Source organism: Lathamus discolor, chromosome 19 (assembly GCF_037157495.1).
Source record: "Lathamus discolor isolate bLatDis1 chromosome 19, bLatDis1.hap1, whole genome shotgun sequence".
Lineage (NCBI taxonomy): Eukaryota > Metazoa > Chordata > Aves > Psittaciformes > Psittacidae > Lathamus > Lathamus discolor.
This window is the reverse complement of record NC_088902.1, coordinates 6,061,226-6,080,690: the sequence shown is the minus strand read 5'-3', so window position 1 is coordinate 6,080,690 and position 19,465 is coordinate 6,061,226. Positions and strand designations below refer to the sequence as shown.

The window sequence follows — 19,465 nt, the reverse complement described above, 5'->3', positions numbered from 1 at the left end:
CTGCCCTTCCTGAGGTCTCCTCTTTATGATAATTGCCCCAAACAACTCCTGTGGGTCCTGGGGATGCTCAGAACTTTCACTCCTTCTGGATGGGGGCTGATGGTTGAGGTTGCAGCCCCCAGTGTGCCTCCCAGCTCCTCTCCATGCCCCTCTTACCTGTACAGCCGGTGATGTTGGTGGCTCCCACTGGTCCAAAAGCATCCCCACGGGGACACAAGTCGCAGGAGAGCTGGCCTTCCTTCTCCTGGTAGGTGCCAGGGGGACAGGGGACGCACTGCTCCGTCTGGCCATGGTAATACGTTCCCTGAGAGCAGCTAACTGAGAGCGGGGGGGGGACGTCAGTGATGTGGCAGGGAGGATGCCACCACCGGGGAGGACACAGCTCAGACACCCCCTGATGCTCCTTACCACACTTGCCAGCCAGGCGCTGCTGGCCCGGCCCGCAGCTCTCCTGCCGCTCCGGGGCCACGCTCAGCTTCCGCGCCACCTCATACTCCATCCCCGCGAAGCGGAGCAGGAACCGCTCCTGGTTGATGGATTTCTTCAGGGCTTTGATGGCTGATTTCAGCTTTTTCTCCACCCTCTGTCGCAGACAGTGCAGGTTGCAGCTGGCTGGGGGTGCAGGGGGGGGGTGGGGGTGTAGGGGGAAACAAGGATGCAGTAAGAAGGGAGGGATGGAGAGGGAAAACCACCAGGATCAAAACCATCTCCTAAATACTCATCTGCAAGTGCTGCCCAACACATCCCAACCTGGATGAGGAATGATTCGCCTCTTCTTGCTGTGTGGGGATGGCACTGTCCCCCTGGTCCCACCACTGTCCCCCTGGTCCCACCACCATCCCCTGGTCCTACCACTGTCACCCTGGTCCCACCACCATCACACCCTGGTCCCACCACCATCCCCCTGGTCCCACCACCCCTGCCTGCACCCAAGACATGCCAAGCCAGCCCCATGCTCACCTGTGATCTCCTCTGGCTTGATCTCGGCCTCAAACTCCAACGTGATGCGCGTCACCTCCTTGTTGGAGGAGTTGCGAGCCCGGCGGCCCTTCCCCTTCTTGGACGAGTCACACTTGAGGTTGACAAAGGCAACCTGGCAGTCGGAGCAAGGTGCCGACCCAACTGCATGCGGGGGGACAGCTCAGCACCATGTCCCTCCAACATCCCCACCATCCCCCTGCCACCACACCTCACCTTGTGCCCCAGCCTTCCCGGCCTCATCCTGCTTGCCCTTGGCCCGTGGATGCAGGTGGCACTTGGCATCCTTGATCTTGAAGGAAGCCTTCTGCTTGATGGGCGCAGCGACAGTCTCTAAAAGAAAAGGTGGGTGCTCAACCACCCCGGTGCGGGGCAGCCCTGCGGGTGGGGGCCATGGGCACCCTGGGAGCCCCCTCACCGAGGCACTGCTGGCTGCTGTTGGTGGGTCTCTGCTGTCCACCCTGCCGCAGGATGGGGGTCCCACAGCTCACTGTGTAGCTGCTGTCAGACTCTGTGGGAAGGAGGAACAGGAGTCAGGGGATGCTGGAGTGGCTGCATAGTCCCTGTGATGCTCTGCTGGGGTGATGCAGGGAACTGTGGCTGTGCCATGTTGGGACAATGCCCAGAACCCCTCCGCGGGGATCCTGCACCAGGGACCTATCCCATACATAGCTCCATGCTCAGCAATGAGTCCCCCAAAGCAACCACCCTCCTCTCTTTCCTTGGCTACTGCTTGGGTCTTTGCACCTTGGCCATGCAGACACTTCTCCCCCAAAGCTTGGGCCATGCAGAGAACTTGGACCCCCCTGCCCATGCTGGCAGTGACACCGGTGCCGGTACCTGGCAGGAAGCGGGCCTTGGAGGTGCAGGTGAGGGCACAACTGTCCTTCTTGCCCGTCTTGTTGCAGGTCAGAGTGGCTCGTGGTGGCACCGAACCTGGCAGGCATTTCACCAGCTCTGAGGGACACGCGCCGGCTGGTGATGACAAGCGGGGACACCTGTGGCTGGCACTGCCCAGGGACAGGCAAGGGGCTCCTGCACCCTCCCAAGCCATGGGGGGACTCACCAGGAGGAGAGAATGCCAGAATGCAGACGGGGACCCCAGAGAAGCATCCCAAGCCCCCCAGACCCTCCTTGGAAATGTGAGATGTGACTGTGGGATTTCAACTGTGGGATTTCATCCTTTCCCCAAGGATGGGGACACAGTCAGGTACCAGGGCACAGCCAGCGCCATGGAAACAGCTCCTTGTGGAACATTTGCTGCTGCAAAACCTCATGGCCAGCCCCAAGCATGGTCATAAAAGCAATGAGATGACCAAGGACAGAGGGAGCATGGCCAACGCCTTCCCATCCAGACCCATGTGAGACCCAGCCAAAAGCAGTCCACCCTGGAGCATCCCTCTGCCAGGACATCCCAAAACCCCCATGCTCCCCCCAACCCTAAACCCTAATCCCAACGGCTCCATGTGGTGGCTGGGCATCCCCAGTCACAGTGTGTCCTGCCCTGACATACCAATACAGTCCTTCTTGTTCCAGTGCAGCTTGCAGCCAGCAGGACAGGTACACTGGTAGCTGCCGGGCGTGTTGATGCAGCCAAATTTGCAGCCCCCCCGGTTGATGCTGCATTCGTCAACATCTGCAGGGAGGAAGGGACAAGGGATGGGCGAGGGGCAGCAGGACCCCCAGCTCTGACACTGAATCACTGCATTGCCCCAGGGCTGTGATTTCAGAGAGATGGGAAGGACCCATGCCCATGGGGCACATGCACCCAAGGTGCTGAGGGGTGCAGCCCACCCAGGCAGAGCGCATCCAGGTCCCATGGTGGGCTGGGGAGCTGTGGGGCACCAGACGGAGCCGACATGGAAGCACTTAGCAGCCAAATTCAAGAGGCAGCTACTTGGCAGCCCTGGCCCCTCTCCCCATGGCACAGACTCTCTGTCCCTGCCCAAAATGAGGGGTCAATCATCCAGGTCTGGCACGAAGCAGAGGCAGAAGTGGAGGGAGGACAGGGATGGAGCTTGCTCCCCAGACACGCCTCCCTACCTACCTGCCTCTTCATGGGAGCGTCAGTGGGAGCCAGCACCATGGGTTCACACCAAGAGCACCCTGGTGACTGTGCTGGCTCCCTCTGGCTCTGTATTTCAGCAGCACGAGGCGGGCTGCCCATCCTCACTGGCTGAGCAGCCAGAGCACTCATCCTCGTGCTGTCATCTTCCCAGGCCAACGGCACCGCTGCTGCCACAAGCTCCAGCAGCCCCTCCAGAGCGTGTTTCATCTGCATCCCTGCATCCCGGGGCACTGCACACCCCTGCCTTTGGGAGCTGTCTGCCTTGTGAAACTTAAATCAATCCCTTTTGATGTTCCCCTTCCCCACTCCCTGCCAAAAACGCCGGGGATTTCTCCCTCTCTGCCGCTGCAGACACGTCGCAAATTGTTCCTGTCGCTGTGTTTGAAGTTGCAGACACGAGTGTCTGGCTGCGAGCCCCCTCCCAGCCCAGCCTCAGCTCAGGGATGTGGGGAACCCACCCTCCTCTTGGGCCCCTGGAGTGAGTGGTGTCCCCGGCGGTCGCACAGCAACCATGCCATGGGGCTGCCCCGTCCCTGGGTGCCCCGTGTGCCTCCCTGCTGGGTTTGGGTCCCTCCTTGCCAGCACCCAGCAGCCCTACCTCCGCAGTGGGTGAGCCCGTAGAGTGTGTAACCCTTGTTGCAGAGGCACTGGAAGCTGCCTGGGGTGTTGATGCAGAGGTGATCGCAGGTCCGGTCGAAGGAGCACTCGTCGATGTCTGGAGGGGAGACATGGAGGGAGGTGAGGGCTGGTGCAGAGAAGGGGCAGCCCCAGGGACAAGGGTTGTCCCCTTCCTGCTCCAATTGCTCCAGTAAGCTGGGGGCTGCACTGGGATGCTGTGGGATCCTGCACTGAGATGCGCCAGGGATCCAGCACTCGATTGCTCTGGGGATCCAACACCAGGATGCTCTGGGACACTGTGCTCCCACCCTGCCTGCATCCAAGCTTTCCTACTGCCCCAGCATTTGCCCTCCCCAAGCTCCTACAGCCCCTTTGCCCCTCAGACAGGACCAGCACTGTGTCGTTGGCACAGGATGTCTTGGCTCTGCCCTTTGCCAAGCAGGAATGCTGTGTGGGATGGTCCTGCCCCGGGACAGTGCCAGGGATGTCTGCTCGGCCCCATGGGGCCCATGGCCATGGCAGGGACGCCCTGGCTTGGTGGGTGAACCCAACCCAGTGGGTTTGAGCACCGTTTCATTGCCTTCATTAAGTTAATTGCTGTGCTCACATCAAAATCCCAAGTGCTGAGCCTGGACAGAGATGAAAGTGGTCATGGCCCCAGAACACCGGCCCCTTCCTTCCCCAGCCACGTGCTTCTGGGAGGCAATACTTGGGCTTAGGCACTCTCACTGGGCTCGGCTCGGCCATGGGCTGGGGGTGCAGAGCCCTGTGATCCCCCGAGACAGCCTAGTGACCTGCCAGGTTGTTTAAAGCTGGGCTTAGGTGCGATGTTCAGGAAACAGGGAGAACAAGGTGGAAGAAGCAGCATGGAGCAGCCAGCTCCCTCCAGAGAGAGCAGGATGCCTCTTCCCCCCCCGCCAGCTCCTGGCTTCCACAGACAGGGGAAGGGGCATTCCCTTTACAAAAGCCACTAAAATGCTTGCTCTGCCTTGACAGCTTCAAACACCAACACATCCCTGAGTAGGGAATGATCCAGCCTGTGCTGTGGGGTGGCCGGTCAAGGCAGGCAGAGCGACATCCCCGCCCATGGGGCTGCAGGGAATGTCATGACCGTCATCCAGTGCAGATCAAAGGGCTAAGCCCCAGACCAGAACCCAAATCCAGCACTAATCCCCTGAAGGATAGACATGGTCCAGAGGAACCGGGCCAGCACTCCTTTAGCAGCAACCATGGGAGGTCTGGGAATCACTGCAGAGCAGGAGAGGTGGTGTCCCTGGACAGGGCAGGGGCTGGGGTGCTGCCACCCCTTACCTTGGCAGTTCCTCTCATTGATGAGCAGTTTGTAGCCCTTCTTGCAGCTGCACTCAAAGCTGCCAACCGTGTTCCTGCAGATGTGGTCGCAGCCACCGTTGTTGAGCCGGCACTCGTCGATGTCTGTGGGGACAGGGGACATGGCACACTCCAGCTGGGATGCTCGGCAGGCAGGGCAGGATCATCCCCTTGGACTCTGTCCCCACTGGGAGCCAGCAGATGGGACAAAGCCTTTGGGCTCTGATGGGCACTGGGGGAATGTGGCTGCTGGTTTTATCTGGGTGCACCTGGAGCTGATGCAGGACACTGGGGACTCCCGGGCTCTGCTGAGCTTGGAAGTTGTACAAAACATTTAATTTCTGCAGATCTCAGCATCCCCTGGAGCAGAGGCAGGAGCCAGGGACTCAGAAAGAGCCTGGCAATGGGGGAAAGCATCACACCAGAGCCTGCGGAGTCACAGGTTTGGGCTGGGGGCTACTTCTAGGGACCAAGAATAGCAGAAACTAGACAAAATCCATGCTTTTCAATCCTCACCTTTGCTTGTCTTCTCCTTCCTGCCATAAACAAAGCTAAAGATGATCATGCACAATGACTGCAAAGAGCCCCAGAAACCTGGCAGGAGGCTGGGACTTGGTTGTTTTGGTTGATTTTTTTCCCCTTTTTCACTAATAACAAAATTTACTGCTAGGAAATGACCTGTAAAATGGAAGGAGACCTGGAAGAAGCAGCATCCCACCCCCCCCCAGCGCCAGGTCAGCTCTGCCTCTCTGGGGCTCTCTGGGGTTTTCCCTTTACGACTGCGAGGGAGCAGGCTGTAAACTGCTGTAATAAAACCCCCAGACACAGGGGACGTGGCTCTGGGTTATTGCATGGTCCTGGAAACTGCAGAATTGGAGGGGAGGGGGATGCTCTGATAAAATACCAGGCGCGGGGGGTTCTGGAAGCAGTCAGCAGGTAGACAGCAGCGGGATGGGCTCTGCTTTCAACCGGGGTCAAGTTCCCAGAGCTGCCAAAAGACACAACGCAGGCGCCAGCCAGCCCGGGGTCACAGTGCCCCTTGGCCAAGGAGGGGGGCAGGGTTGGGGTGTGGGGTCACCAGCCTGGACTGCTCCCCCTTGCAGAGGCAGGTGGATGGGGCTGGTGGTGGGAGCACACAGAAGTGAGCAACCTCCTGTGGTGTCCTCCCCAAATCCAGTATCTGAAAATATCTTCCAGTGTCTGAAGGGGGCTACAAGGATGCTGGAGAGGAGCTCTTCATCAGGGACTGCAGTGACAGGGCAAGGGGTGATGGGTTCAGACTGAAACAGGGGAAGTTCAGGTTGGATCTAAGGCAGAAGCTGTTCCCTGTGAGGGTGCTGAGGCGCTGGCACAGGGTGCCCAGAGAAGCTGTGGCTGCCCCATCCCTGGCAGTGCTCAAGGCCAGGTTGGACACAGGGCTTGGAGCAAGATGTGGACTTCCTGCACACCCAGCCCCTACCCATGGGGAAACTGAGGCAGCAGGTTGGAGCAAGGTGGGACAGGACCCTCCAGGCCCCTGTGTGCCATGCCATTGCCTCTGGCTTGACCCAGCCCTCCCTTTCCCCTTCTCCATAGGCTTCCCAGGAGAGTGGGGCCAATCAAATGAGTCCCCAAACCTGGAGGTGATCTCCATCTGCACCCCATGGGTGCAAACACCAAGCAAGCAAATGCTGCAAGTAACCTCCAGCTGAGCTAAACCTGAGCCAAACAGGACACAAAGTGGGGTCTGAGGCACCCAAAGGTGAGCAGTGAACACCCCAGCCCCGCTTGCACACACGTACCTTTGCACGTCTTCCTGTCAGGCTGGAGCATGAAGCCCATGGGGCAGCTGCAGTGCACACCCGTCGCAGCGTCGTGACACTTGCTGTCACAGCCCCCGTTGTTCACAGCACACGTCTCTGCAGGGACAGAGGAGAGAGCAGCCGAGCTGAAGGACTGGTGTTGAAAAGGCTGGGGTGGGGGGGTCACACCACCCAGATGTCCCCATGGCACCCAAATGGCTCCACTGGCCACGGAAGCAGTGGGCGCAAACCCCACCGCAGAGACACCAAAACTGCTCTTGGCTTTTCACAGCGGTGACAAGGTCACAGAGCACCCCCCATGAATAAACACCCTGGTACAGAGAGCAAGGGAAAGGGGACTGAGGCACTGGCAGCCCTGCAGCATCTCTGCTTCCGCAGACAGCCCAGAGCTTGTTGCCTTCCCACTGCTGGGTGCTGCTCCCTGGTGAGTTTGGGGGTGAAATAAGGGTGCCTGTGATTCCCCCAAGTGCTAAGGCAGGAAGAAGCACCCAGATTTCCCGGTTCCCCATCCAAACTCCTTTGCAACTCTTCTGCCTTCCAACAACCTGCTCTTACATACTGGGTATCTGCATTTAAGGCAGAGAAAGGAGTGGGAACAGCCCTGTCCCCTCCTTAGAGGATGCTTTACGAATGCAGGCAGGGAGCAGAGTGGCTCCTGGCCACCCAGGGAGAATGGGGTCGGCAGATCTTCATGTGGAACAGCGAACAGGACACTGGGAAAAGCAGAGGTGGTTCGACAGAAGCTTTTCACTCCTGAAATGCATTGGCTTTCCAGCTGATGGAGGGAAAAGCATCTCCGTGGGATTAATCCCACCATGCTCAGCCTCCTGCTGGAATCCAGGCTGCGTGTCCCACCAAAACAGTGTCTGGTGGAGTCTGGCTTTGCCATTTCCAACGAGGATGACTTGCATGTCCAAATGACAAAGTCCCAGCACTGGCTGTGCTAAACGCAGCCAGAGCCGGGTCTCACCGGGTGCCCCGACTGCAGCTCCCCGTGGATGCGGATGCACAGCCCCAGTCCCAGTGGGATGGAGGAGGGAAAAGCGGGTTCCAGCCCCCCTTGCTGCCACCACCGCCACTGAGCCACAAAGCCATGGGTGAGCCCGGACTGTCACCCGCCGCTCGGGCACGCCAGCCTGTCCAGTGTCCCAGGCTAATTCGGGAGACGCTTCATATAATTAGAACACACACACACAGAGGCGGCATCAGTGGAAAAAAATCCAATTTAGAAGGGAAAAAAAGAGCACTAATTATTCCAGTATTATCAAAGTCAGCTGTGGCTGGTAGGACTAGAAGGGACACTAATTTAAATGAAGCATTTTCAGCTTGACAGCTTCCCTGTGAGATCAATCCTCAATTTTGGTCCTAACCACCAGAACAATGGTTTGAAGTGCATGAAGTTGTTCACAAAGGATAATAAAATATTCCTTTCAGAAGGCTGGTTGCTTGGATAAATGAGGCATTTGGGCTTCAAGGAACCCAAGATGAAAATGCCTTGAAGAAATTCCTTGGAAAGAGCAAATCCCAGGTTCTCCCGCTTTTTGCAAGCGCCGCATAAGCGCCGCATGGGGTGGGAATGACTGAACCATCCAACCATTTGCCTCAGGGCAAGGGAGCTGGGATCACTCTGTGCTCCTCTTGCCGCTGCTATTTTTATGATGTCCCATAATAAGAGAACAAAAGGGACCATTTTATTAAGTTAATAGCCAGCACAATTACAAAACCTAACGGCAAGGAAGGGATTTCTGCAGATATTCCTCCAGCCAGGTCCTCTCCCTGCAAGCAGCCGGGCCGTGTCGGGAATGTTGGTTCCCCTGTGGCACCAGGGCAAAGAGCACAGCGCGGGCAACACCAAGCCGAAGGGAAGGGAAACTCTGGAAGCCTGATGAATTGTTCAATACCAGCCTTTGTTCCAGCAGCTGATGCAGAAGCAGCCCGGGGAGGGTTGATTTAACAGGGTCACTGCTGAGGTGAGGGGACGGGCTCAGCGCTGGTGCTGCTTTTGGTGGGATCAAGGAGCCAGAGAAGTGGCTGCACCAGGGAGGATGGGGCTCTCCACGGAGCACGGTGCCTGCTTCACCATGCTCACAGCCTCCTCCAGTGCTGCAGCACCCATCTCCCCTCCCGTCCCCTTTGCACCTTTGGGAATTCCAGCTGAGCTGTAAAGCAAAGCCAACCCACCATCCCATGCAGGATGCAGACACTGCCCAGGGTACATATGGGGTGGGAGCTGAGCCAGTACGGTTGGAGCACCACTGCAAACCCCTTTGCAAAGGGGAGATCTTGTCCTGGGCTTACAAAGAGCTTGGAGGGGGCTTCTGGGGTACCTGTGAGTAGGGGAGATCACAGGGAGACGGGGCCAGGCACTCAGGGCCCCGGGAGAGCCACATTGTTCGGCAGTGCCGGGGGCTGCTCCAGCCTGGCGTGACTCACCCAACCACACAGGGCTTTGGCGAGGGCCTCCACCACTTGGGGAGGGAGAAGACAAAGCAGCTCACACACAGACACGCACTCTTTCCTGCCCTCCTCCATCCCAGCTCCGCTCTCAGTTGCCAACCACCATGCCATGGAAATCCTCGCCCCGCTCAGCACCCTTTGCTGATGAAGGTGCACCCTTCGCTCCGGCTTCCCTGCACCTGCCAGGAAGCAGCAATCACAGCGGGACTGTGATCCCAGCAGTCTAAGGAGATAATTGTGCTGCAATCAGAGGAACTACAGCCGGGTTGGCTGGAGTACGGTGATGGCGCAGAGCTGGGGTCTCCCCTTCTCCCATCCCTGTGGGAGAGGCTCTGCAGAGCCCCCCAGAAGGCTAGCACTGGTGAGCCATGCGCCCACAGCTCCCCCTGGACATGCCAGGAGTTTCCCTGCACCCACCACGTCCATGAGCAAGATTCCCCACCACAGACAAGTCCCTGCACCATCAGACTGCCTCAGTTTCCTTGCTGGTGGAGCAGAGGCATCACCTTACCTTCATGGAGAGCTTAGAGACCCAAGAGGGGTTGCACAGAAATATCTGGGGAAGCAGCCAAGGTTCCCAGCCCCATAAAGGGTCATTGCAGCTCTGCCTGGGGCACCCTGAGGGTGTCCGTCTATGAGCGGGTGGGCTCCGGGAAGGGGTAACTTTGGGGACACACAGTGCAGAGATGGCATGAGTATCACCCTCCCAACCCCACTGCCACCAGCAGCCCACCACTAGCTACTCTGGGAATCGCTTGGCATCCTGGGAAGGGATAACCATTGCCACAGCCACTGGAAAGTGGATTATCACCCCCTGCACCAGGCTGGATCGCCCAAAGCAACGCGAGAGCCCCCGCCTCATGCAAGTGCAGCCAGGGGAGGGTTTCTTTCTGTGTCCCCAAAAGCCAAGGCCTCCTGCAGCCCGAGGTCAGGCTTGCTCTGTGGGGTTACAAAGCAGCAGCGGGTTAGTGAGGCATGCGGTTAGCGTGACAGCTCAGCCCCCCTTGCCCGGTTATGATCTCCAGTTGGGAGACCATCTACTGTTAGACCCCTCCAGAGAGATAGAGAACAAAAATATTTACCATTAGAAAACGTCTCAAGGATAACGTGTTGCTGGAAGTGTCTCTCCCCTGTTCATAAAAAAGTGATTTAGAAACAGTGTCCAGCAAGGAGCTCAGTTGGTGTCACACGTCAATGGGTTCCGCTCCACCGCCTTTCCAGCCTGGTGGAAATCCTCCCTTTGGGTTTTTGCTTCCCCCCATCTCCCAAAAGAGCCCAAACCAGAGGTTTGGGTCTGGCACTATCGACTCCTCCATCACCCTGTCGGAAGCATTATCCCATGTTCCACAGCCTCTCCGAAACCCCTTTGGTTTTGTGCTCTCCGTGCGAGAAGGGGGAAGCGCATTGCAAGGAGCGTTAGTGCAGCCCGTTAGTCTGGGGAGCCGGGTCCTCACCGGAGTAACACCCCCATGTGCTGGGGTGAATGCAACCCCTGGTGGGAGCTCTATGGACACTGCATGGCCTTGGGCTTTCTGAAGGTGACTGTGTCCCACCAGTGGCACTTGCACCACTTGGATCTAGCAGCTAAGCCAGCGCTGAGCCCAGATTTTGGGTGTGCTTGGGCTGCTCAGCATCACCCATGCACCCAGGTGCACAGAGCCCCAGAGGGGCACTGTACAGCCCCAGGGTGCTGAGTACCCAAAGGGTCATAGGGGAGCCTGGTGGGGAGTGAAAATGACCAAGATGAGGCTGACAGCAGCCTGGGCAAAGCCATAGACCCCAAAATCGGTGCTAAATTTTGGTGCTAAAAACACCCAGAGATCACTTTCGGGGCTTGCCCCAAAACCTTAGCATGAGCTTTGCCCTGCAAAGGAAACTGCCTGGCATCACCCATCTCCCAGAGAGTTAAAACCTGACGCTTGGGTCTGGTGCTATCAACTCCTCCATCACCCTGTCTGAAGCATCCCATGTTCCACAGCCTGTCCAAACCCCTCCAGTTTTGGGGGAGACTCTCATGGCTGGGAGATGTCCCTCCTTCATCCCAGACATTCTGGGGAGGGGACAGAACCCCACGGGACTGCTGTACTGAAGCCGGAGAGCCCCTGGCTGAGCATGGGGTGCTCAGGGCACCCAGAGCCCATCACCCGAGCAGAGGTGAACGCATCTCTGCTTCAGGAGAAACAACGCTGGGTCTGTGCGAGGAGAAGACACTGGAAGGGGAAAAGGGGAAACGCAACCCCCACGTGCCTGTGCTGTGCTGGATTCAGCAGCCAGGACACAGGGACCACATCTCCATGAGCAGTTTGATGTGCGCGGAGTGTGCATGGAATGCCCATGGCAAACCACCTTGTGTCCCTGAGCCCTGCTTTCCCCTTCCCAGAGCCCTCCTATGCCTCAGCCCCTTCCCTCCCATGTCCCAGGCATTGACCTGCAGCAGGGTTCGGCTGCACAAAGCCAGAGCATCGGCGGAGCTGCTGCAAACTGCCCAGGCACGGGTCAGGAAATCAACCATAAAACTTGAGCTGGGTTTAGTTTCCTTCTCCATCTACTTATGTTTCCTCCCCATCCACCTCCTCCTGCTCCTCCAGTGCTTGCCACAAGCAGGGGACAGCATCAGTCCCATTAAACCCCAAATATCACTGGGAGGGAGCTACAGTGATGCCCCGGCTTGCAAATCTTCCCGGAAAGCCAAAATCTGCATCGACCACAGCAGCCTGGTTTGCATCTACCCACGGGCGCTGCACCCTGGGCGGCTGCAGGGCAATTCTGTGCCCTTGCTTTTTATTTCCTTTGTGAAAAAGAGCTGCTTTTTTGAGCGTAAATATCAATATTTCAGGTCATTGGCCTCCCCTCCCGGCTCCCCCTCCCCCCCGAGACATGTTGGGAGCCATGAGGGCTGGCCCCGCTCTGCTCAGAGGCATGTTATTCATTATCTGCATTTTTAAAAGCAGCAATAAAAAGCGGAAAAATGAAAAACACCGGCCGTGGCCTAATGAAACTGTCACTCAAAGGGGCTGAGCGTGCTTCCTGCCGCGTGGTGTGATCTGAAGGGAACCTGGACCAGGGGCCTGTCCCGGCAGCCCATCAAACGCACCGCGTACAATTTCAAAGCCCACGGCCCGGGGAGCGAGTTTGTGTTTCCCCTCACTGGAAACTTTATTCCCCTTGAAATGATGAAATATTTCAGAGGAAATGGGGAAGGGGCAGCGGAGGCAGCACTGGGGGGAGGGCTGTTTGCTGAGCCCCGGCCATAAAACAAGAAAGGGTGGTTATAAATATCCAAGCAGGTACCTTGGCTGTAAATCTGCCCCCGCGGGGCAGCCGCCGGCTCCCAGCGGCCGCAGCACAATCCCGCAGTGTTCCCGTGCTGGGGCTGGGGGGCTGGGATTCCCCCGGGGAATGCGGGAGCCAGGCAGGCTCCTTCCTGCTGCGGAGCCGAAAGGGAGAGGAAAGGTCTGGTGGTGGGTTTGGGGCTGGTGCTGCTCCTAAAATCCTTCATTGGGGTGTTTGAGTTCTCCCAGGAATACGGGTGAGGGGAGAGCTCACGGGGATGTACTGGCTCTGGTGGGAGATGCCTCTCCAGCAGGTATGGTGCATGGTTTGGGAACAAAGAGGGAGGTTTTGGTCAAGGCCATGAGGATGAATGATTTCGGAAACTCCCAAGTCCCACCATCCTGCCCATGGTACTCAGGATCCAAGTGCTGAAATTCTGGCAAAAACACCCCTCTTGAGCATCTCCCGAACCATGAGCTGCTTTGAGGAGCTGCTCTCCCACCCACTGCACCCCCCAGGTCAGGAGCACCCTTCTGGTGCCAAACCTCCCCGAGTCCTCACACCAACACAGACACCACACACACAGAGACCTCCACCCAGGAGGAGCACACCAGCTGATGCACCCCAAAGTCCCCTTTGGAGGAGCGCTTCCCACCTTGGGCACCATAATAAACCCCTGGTTATTGTGTCCTCAGCGGTTGGGATGGGATGTGGCGGCCACGGAAGCGAACACGAGGATGGTGGAGACAAGGGGCTGGTCCTGCCAGCTGCCAGGAGGGACTGGGATTAATCCTGGCAGCGGGCTGGGTGACAGTGGTGATGTTAAGGTCACAGGCAGCTGAGCTGACAGGCAGGAGGGCTTTGATGCATCCACTGAGCTGGTGGGGAGCAGCCAGGGGCTTGGGGGGCTCCTCGGCTGCTCACCCCGAGGATGGAGCTGTCCTTGGGAAGCTGTTCAGGCACAGAAGGGCCACAGGGAGCCAAAACCTCTCTCTCGCTTTCAATTCCTCTTTCATTTTTATTTTGCAATGAGAACTCAAATGTCTGGAGCAATTTGTGGACTTAATCACTCTCCAAATGCAACGTTCTTTTAAATCGAATCAGCTGTTCAGCAGCACGAGCATATGAAACCAGTAAAACTTCGATCTCTGTTTGATGTTCTACAACTTGAAAACACGCGGAGGAAAAGGACAATTCTGGGGGTGCTTCACTTGTCAGGTTGTCAGGGGTTTGGGGTTTTTTTTTGGCTAGACAATTGTTCCTGAGCCCAGGCTCCACGGTGCCAGCTAAGAACAGATCACAGGGACTAAATCCATCCCCTCTGTCCCTCCTCAAATGCTGCCAGTGACAGCAACAGAAACAGCTTCTAGCATGGGGACATTCCCAGCCCTCTCCCTCCAGCAGCATGGAGACAGGCAGGGACCCTGCTGGCACTCCAGCACAGCAAACCAAACCCCAACCACCCGCTCAAGCATCCCTGCAGCCACTTTTGCCCTTTGTGGCTGAGCAGCAGTGCATTCCCGTGGGTACCAACCCCATCCCTCACATCACTGACGTTCTTCAATCTCAGCAACAGGAAACGCCGCATCCCGAAAGCCCCTTCTTCAGGCCAAGAGCAAATTGCTCAGGGAGGAAGAGGAGCCACCCCACATCCCAGGCCATGGCTTGCACCTACCTATGCACGTCACCCCGTCGGAGTGCAGCAAAAACTTGACGTGGCAGCCACACTTGGGCCCCTGGTCGGTGTCGTCACATGTGTGCTGGCAGCCCCCATTCCCGTAGTTGCAGGTCACTGCAGGAGGCAAAGAATCAGCTGTCAGCAGGGTCCCCAGCCCTTTTCTTCCCCACCCAGCATCCTCAAGGAGTAGCACAAAGCCAGTTTGGAGAAACCTCATCCATATCCTCCTGGATAATTTCTAAAGCCCTTTGACCTTCCCTGCGGGATCTTGGTAGATGAAAACTGTGGTGTGGTTTATAGAATCATAGAATGGTAATGGTTGGAAAGGACATTAAGGTCATTCAGTTCCATCCCCCTGCCACAGGCAGGGACTCCTTCCACTGGAGCAGCTTGCTCCAAGCCCCTGTGTCCAACCTGGCCTTGAGCACTGCCAGGGATGGGGCAGCCACAGCTTCTCTGGGCACCCTGTGCCAGCGCCTCAGCACCCTCACAGGGAACAGCTTCTGCCTTAGATCTAAGTTTCTTGCGTCTTCTCTTTGCTTATTTTCTAAATGCCACTGGTGGAGCCTGAGCAAAGGGGACCTGTGGGCTGGCTGCCCCTGGAATCTGATGTTACAAGGGAAGGGTGGGACTTTCCTGAGCTCCGGAATGACTCAGGTGCTCCTGGGAATCCCTCTCAGCCCTTCCCAAGAGGCAAGGCATACTGTTCATTTACCATGGAGGGAAAACAGGCTCATAGGATTAAAACTCCATCTCATTTTACATATTTGCTGCATACAACAAATGGAGAAACAAAAATAACTGGATAAACACATTCATCTCTATTTAATAACCCTGGCAATGCCAGTGAGATACTGGCAGGAGATGAGACGGGTTCAGAACACCATGACCCCCAGGGAAAGAATTCCTGTGCTCATCCTGTGCCAATGGCATTCTCCCTGTTCATCTCCTCTTTGGAAAGTGAGACACTGGGGCAGGGACAGAGGATGCTACACCTCTGGGACCCCTTTAAGTGCCACTTGAGCCTGGTCAGCTTAAGAGCACAAAGTCTCATGGCAGAGGAGGATGCCAAGAGCATCCTCTGTAAGAGCAACAGAGACAGAGCTGGGCATGCTAGAGGAAAATGAAGCCCAGAGAGCTTCAGACTCAATAAACCAATTGCTACCAGGGGGTCAGGACTTTGCAGCAAGGCCAGGAGGTGTCTGTATCATGGAGACAAGGTTAGGAGTTCCCAGGAAACTGTATCCCCATCCCTGGAGTGCTCCTTACGTTTGCAGTCACGCTGGTTCTTGGTGAGCTCGAAGCCGGGGCGGCACTCGCAGGCGATGCCCCCTTTGGGGGTCTCCCGGCAGATGTGGGCACAGCCGTGGTTCTTGTTCATGCAGTTCATTCCTTCTAAAAGAGAGAAGGAAGCAAACAAAAGCTCCAGAAGCTTGCTGGTACTGGTCTGTGGTGGCAGAGGGATGTCTGGGGTGGAATGGGGAGGGGGAGATGGAGGAAAACCTTGCAGTAAGAACCTTAATGGGCTCTTGCCTTGAAGAAGGTGTCTCAAAGGGCAGCACCTCCTGGCACAGAGCTGCTTGGGAAGGTGGACAAAGCTACCCAGCTTTCAACCTTTGATTCCCTCCTACCACCTCGGGCAAGACCCCGTTCCCACATCTCCTTGAAGGAGGATGCACCAAGCATGCACTCGAATGGTTAAAAACCAGAGGCTGGAGCCTGTGGGTGTCCCAGGTTGCTCCCCATCACCTGCCCCACAGATCCCACCTAGCTTCAGGACAGGACGATCATCTCTAAGTGCAGTGGCCGGGAGCCCTCTGTCATTAGAGCCTCCTGCCTCCAACACACCAGCCCTCCCTTCCCTGGCCTCCACTCTGGGGCTGGGAACCCCCACCCTGTGGGGAGCCTCAGTCCATCCCCCCTGGCATCCTCCAGGATACCCTGGGGCTAGGATGCTGCTTCGAGTCGCTTGTCTCCACCCAGCCTTGCCCCAGAGACCCATGCTATGCCCCAGGGATGCCAGAGACAGCCAAATGCTCTCAGCCTCTCCTCCAACCAGCTTTTTCCTCTCATTCTTTTTTATTGTTGCTCTTCACCATGTGGCAGCATCTCCATCACGTCCCTGTACCACAGCAGACACAGGGGCCTCCGAGGCTGACCCTGCCCTGCCGCACCGTTTGCCCCCTGGAGCTTCCAGAGAAGCCACATCCCAATAGCGGTCTGCAGAGCTCCCTCAGCGCATCCCGGCAGGGACGCAGGCTCTGGAGCCTGTGTGCCCTGGCTCCCCTCCAGGCCGGGGTGGCCGCACGCTGTTTTCCTACAACTCCTTAGGCGATTCCACCCGTGCCCAGCATCCTCCTGCGCCGCAGGACACCAGGACACAGCGATTCCTCAGTGCCTAAAGCCACTGCCTGGGAAGGGATGCACCCCTTTAATCATTCCTTTCCCTGCAACACCATCATCTGCTCTTGCACCAGCACAAGGTGCTTGCACCTTTTGCTTTTGGTGACTCCACTGCCGTTGGGCTGAGCACAACAGGGTTTAGAGGCACCAATACCCAGTGAGCCCCAGCCCTTGGCCTCTCCTTACTGGGAGGGACCAGCTGGTGCAAGGGAGAGGGTGGCAGTGCTGCAGGAGTGGGGTTCTGGGATCTATCACCCAGGTCTCTCACCCAGCAGTGTTTCATCCCCTGTGCATCAGGGGGGAGAGAGAAAAGCAAGAGCAGAATCAGAAAAGGAGAAAGAGCAGAGGGAAAGGAAAGCCTCCTGCCAGGGTAGAGGAGAGAAACAAGGAGCTGGCAAGGACCCCAGAAGGAAGGAAGCAGCCATAACATTGAGGTTTAGCTCTCTAATACTGAATGCTTCTGCCTTGGCGGTGCCCAAAAGCCAAGAGTAAAGTCAGAACAGGCTTTAATATCAGACCCCAGATTGTCCTCAGCTTTCTGCCTTTTCCAGGCTCACATCCCAGGGACCAGCTGCAATCCTCTCACCCCTCACCCTCCTGAGCCCAAGCTCGAGGACCACGCAGCAGCTACAAGATCAACCTCGGGGTGCAGAAGCAACACAGACCTCCCCAGGACAACACCACTCTGCAGCTCAAACACCAGCACCTGCATCCCTGTCCCCAGCAAGGGCCACCCACTGCGTCATGGAGAGGAAGGAGCAAGCAACTCATCCCTCCTGGACACACAGGGAATAGGGATGTAGGAGATGCCACCATGGTTGAGCTGTTCCAGGCTGGGCAAGATTCCCAGGGGAGCTGGAGCAACTGACACAGCTGGGAAGGGGGAAGGAGGAAAGCAAAACTCAGCTGGCTTTGCCGAACAGCAGAGATAAAAAACAGTGGAGATGCAAAAATCTCTTATTTCCTCCTATTTCGGCTACGAGATTGCTCCAGATGGCAGCAATTTAGAACTGATATCAAGACAAAGGGCTTGGTGCTGCACAAGACCTGGCAGGAGAAGATGAGTCTCACAGGGGGGTTTGAGGGTCTCCAGTACCTTTTATTTAACAAAACACTCTAGATATAGGATCGGCTTCCTCTGTCTGGTATTACTGAGCTTGACTAAGGGGCCTGAGAGGGTTTTCTTGGAGATGTTCATGAGCCCCACAGCAACATGCTCATAATAAATTTATTTTCAAATTTGCAACACCAAGAAGGGTCATGAACCAGCACCCAAACCCAAACCCAAACCCAAACCCAAACCCATAGCCAGGCAGTGCAGGGGTGGCCAGAGGTGGCAGATCTGTCCATTACTGCAGGGGCTGGAGGGAAAGGCCATGCACTAACCTTCGGGGCGCTGGATGCAGGTGTGCTGGTTGTCACTGAGGAAGAAGCCCTCCCGGCAGAAGCACTCGTAGCTGCCCATCATGTTGACACAGGTCTGCTGGCAGCCGCCGTTGCCCTCTGAGCACTCATCCAGGTCTGCAAAGGGGACATGGCAGGAGGTGAGCATGGATCCATGGCACACAGAGGGGATGGGGAACTGGGTGTGACAGATTTGCACATTATCTCTGCCTTACATCCATGATCCCCTAGCTAGAAGAAAGGGAGATGCTTTAGGACTTCAGGGAATGAAGGCAAAGCACCCCATGGGATGGGCTGCAGAGGCCATGCAGCTTCCTCAGCTAACAGGCAAAAAAGGTCCAGCCTTGTCTGACAGAAGGGAACCCAAAACCACAGAGAAAGGGAATTTTCTTTTCCCATGACCCCCAAAGCACCCAGCATGCTCGGATGGGATACTGATGGCAGCCACCCCCTGCTCCTAGCCCTTCCGAGCCCGTTGCTGGCTGGGGATGCCTGCACTTCATTAGGGAGCGCTGGGAAACCTTAGCCCAGAGCCGAGATAATTATTTGTAAGGAGGCTCAAACCCCCAGCAGCTCTGCTGCCCTCATGCCTGTTTCAGTTTAATGAGCCAAGGCTGAAAGGGGCTTGAGTTGTGCACCCGTGGCAGTGGCAATGCCCTTGCCCCAGGTTGCTCCTGCTCCATCCCTGCAAATCCCTTGTTTCATAGAATGGGTACGGTTGGAAAGGACCTTAAGATCATCTAGTTCCAACCCCAAATGAAGAGCAATTCCCTTTACTGTCTCCAAATGGTTTCTAGGGACAGTGGTCCAAGCTGAACTCACCAGTGCCCCAAGATGCCAGAGCAACCAGGACTTGGACAGAGAATTAGACCCCTGCCCCTTCCACCCATAGTCCCAGAGCTGGGTGATGGTGTCAGCACGGGGAGTGGGAGGTCCCGTGCCAAAGAAAACCTCCCATGAACTTTAGTGTTGCAGAGCCAGGGAAAGCTGAGTCCTGCCAGCGCTGGTGGCTGGAAACACTCAGTGATGGACCATGCTGAGGGGGATCCCCCCGGGCCCCCAGCACTGCCCTCCTCCCTGAGCAGCACAGCAGGCACTAAAACCCCTTGCTTTGGAGCAAAAAGATGGATGGATGGATGGATGGATGGATGGATGGATGGATGGATGGATGATGGATGGATGGATGGATGGATGGATGGATGGTTGTCCAAGCAGTGTGAGTGCCTTGCACTGTGCCCCCTGCCCCAGACAAGCCCAGGGAGATGCTGCAACCCTGGGGGATGGTCAGAAATCCAAGCAGGGCTACAGCTGGAAACTGCCATGGGAGCAAAGCTCAGGAGCAGCCCACGAAGCCACTGCCTTGGAAAGGTGTTGAAAACATTATCGCACACCCAGGGTGCCCACAGGGCAGGCTAGGGCTGACAGCCAGGCTGCAGCCAGACACAAAAGGGATGT

At 56.9% G+C, this 19,465-nt stretch overlaps 1 protein-coding gene across 2 annotated transcripts in view; it reads right to left on the bottom strand.

The window, feature by feature from the left end:
* Positions 1-19,465, bottom strand: part of SCUBE3 (signal peptide, CUB domain and EGF like domain containing 3) — a 37,247-nt gene that overhangs the window by 5,523 nt on the left and 12,259 nt on the right. The window contains exons 4-17 of one of the 2 annotated variants that reach the window (XM_065698480.1): positions 17,993-18,127; positions 15,473-15,598; positions 14,201-14,317; positions 10,335-10,382; positions 6,775-6,891; positions 4,976-5,098; positions 3,645-3,761; positions 2,492-2,614; positions 1,819-1,953; positions 1,397-1,489; positions 1,195-1,311; positions 961-1,122; positions 409-612; positions 157-318 (exon numbers count right to left, since the gene is read on the bottom strand). In XM_065698480.1, coding sequence (XP_065554552.1) covers positions 157-318; positions 409-612; positions 961-1,122; positions 1,195-1,311; positions 1,397-1,489; positions 1,819-1,953; positions 2,492-2,614; positions 3,645-3,761; positions 4,976-5,098; positions 6,775-6,891; positions 10,335-10,382; positions 14,201-14,317; positions 15,473-15,598; positions 17,993-18,127 — 1,779 coding nt within the window. The remainder of the gene's footprint in view (positions 1-156; positions 319-408; positions 613-960; positions 1,123-1,194; positions 1,312-1,396; positions 1,490-1,818; positions 1,954-2,491; positions 2,615-3,644; positions 3,762-4,975; positions 5,099-6,774; positions 6,892-10,334; positions 10,383-14,200; positions 14,318-15,472; positions 15,599-17,992; positions 18,128-19,465) is intronic. The other variant, XM_065698482.1, reaches the window with a different exon arrangement.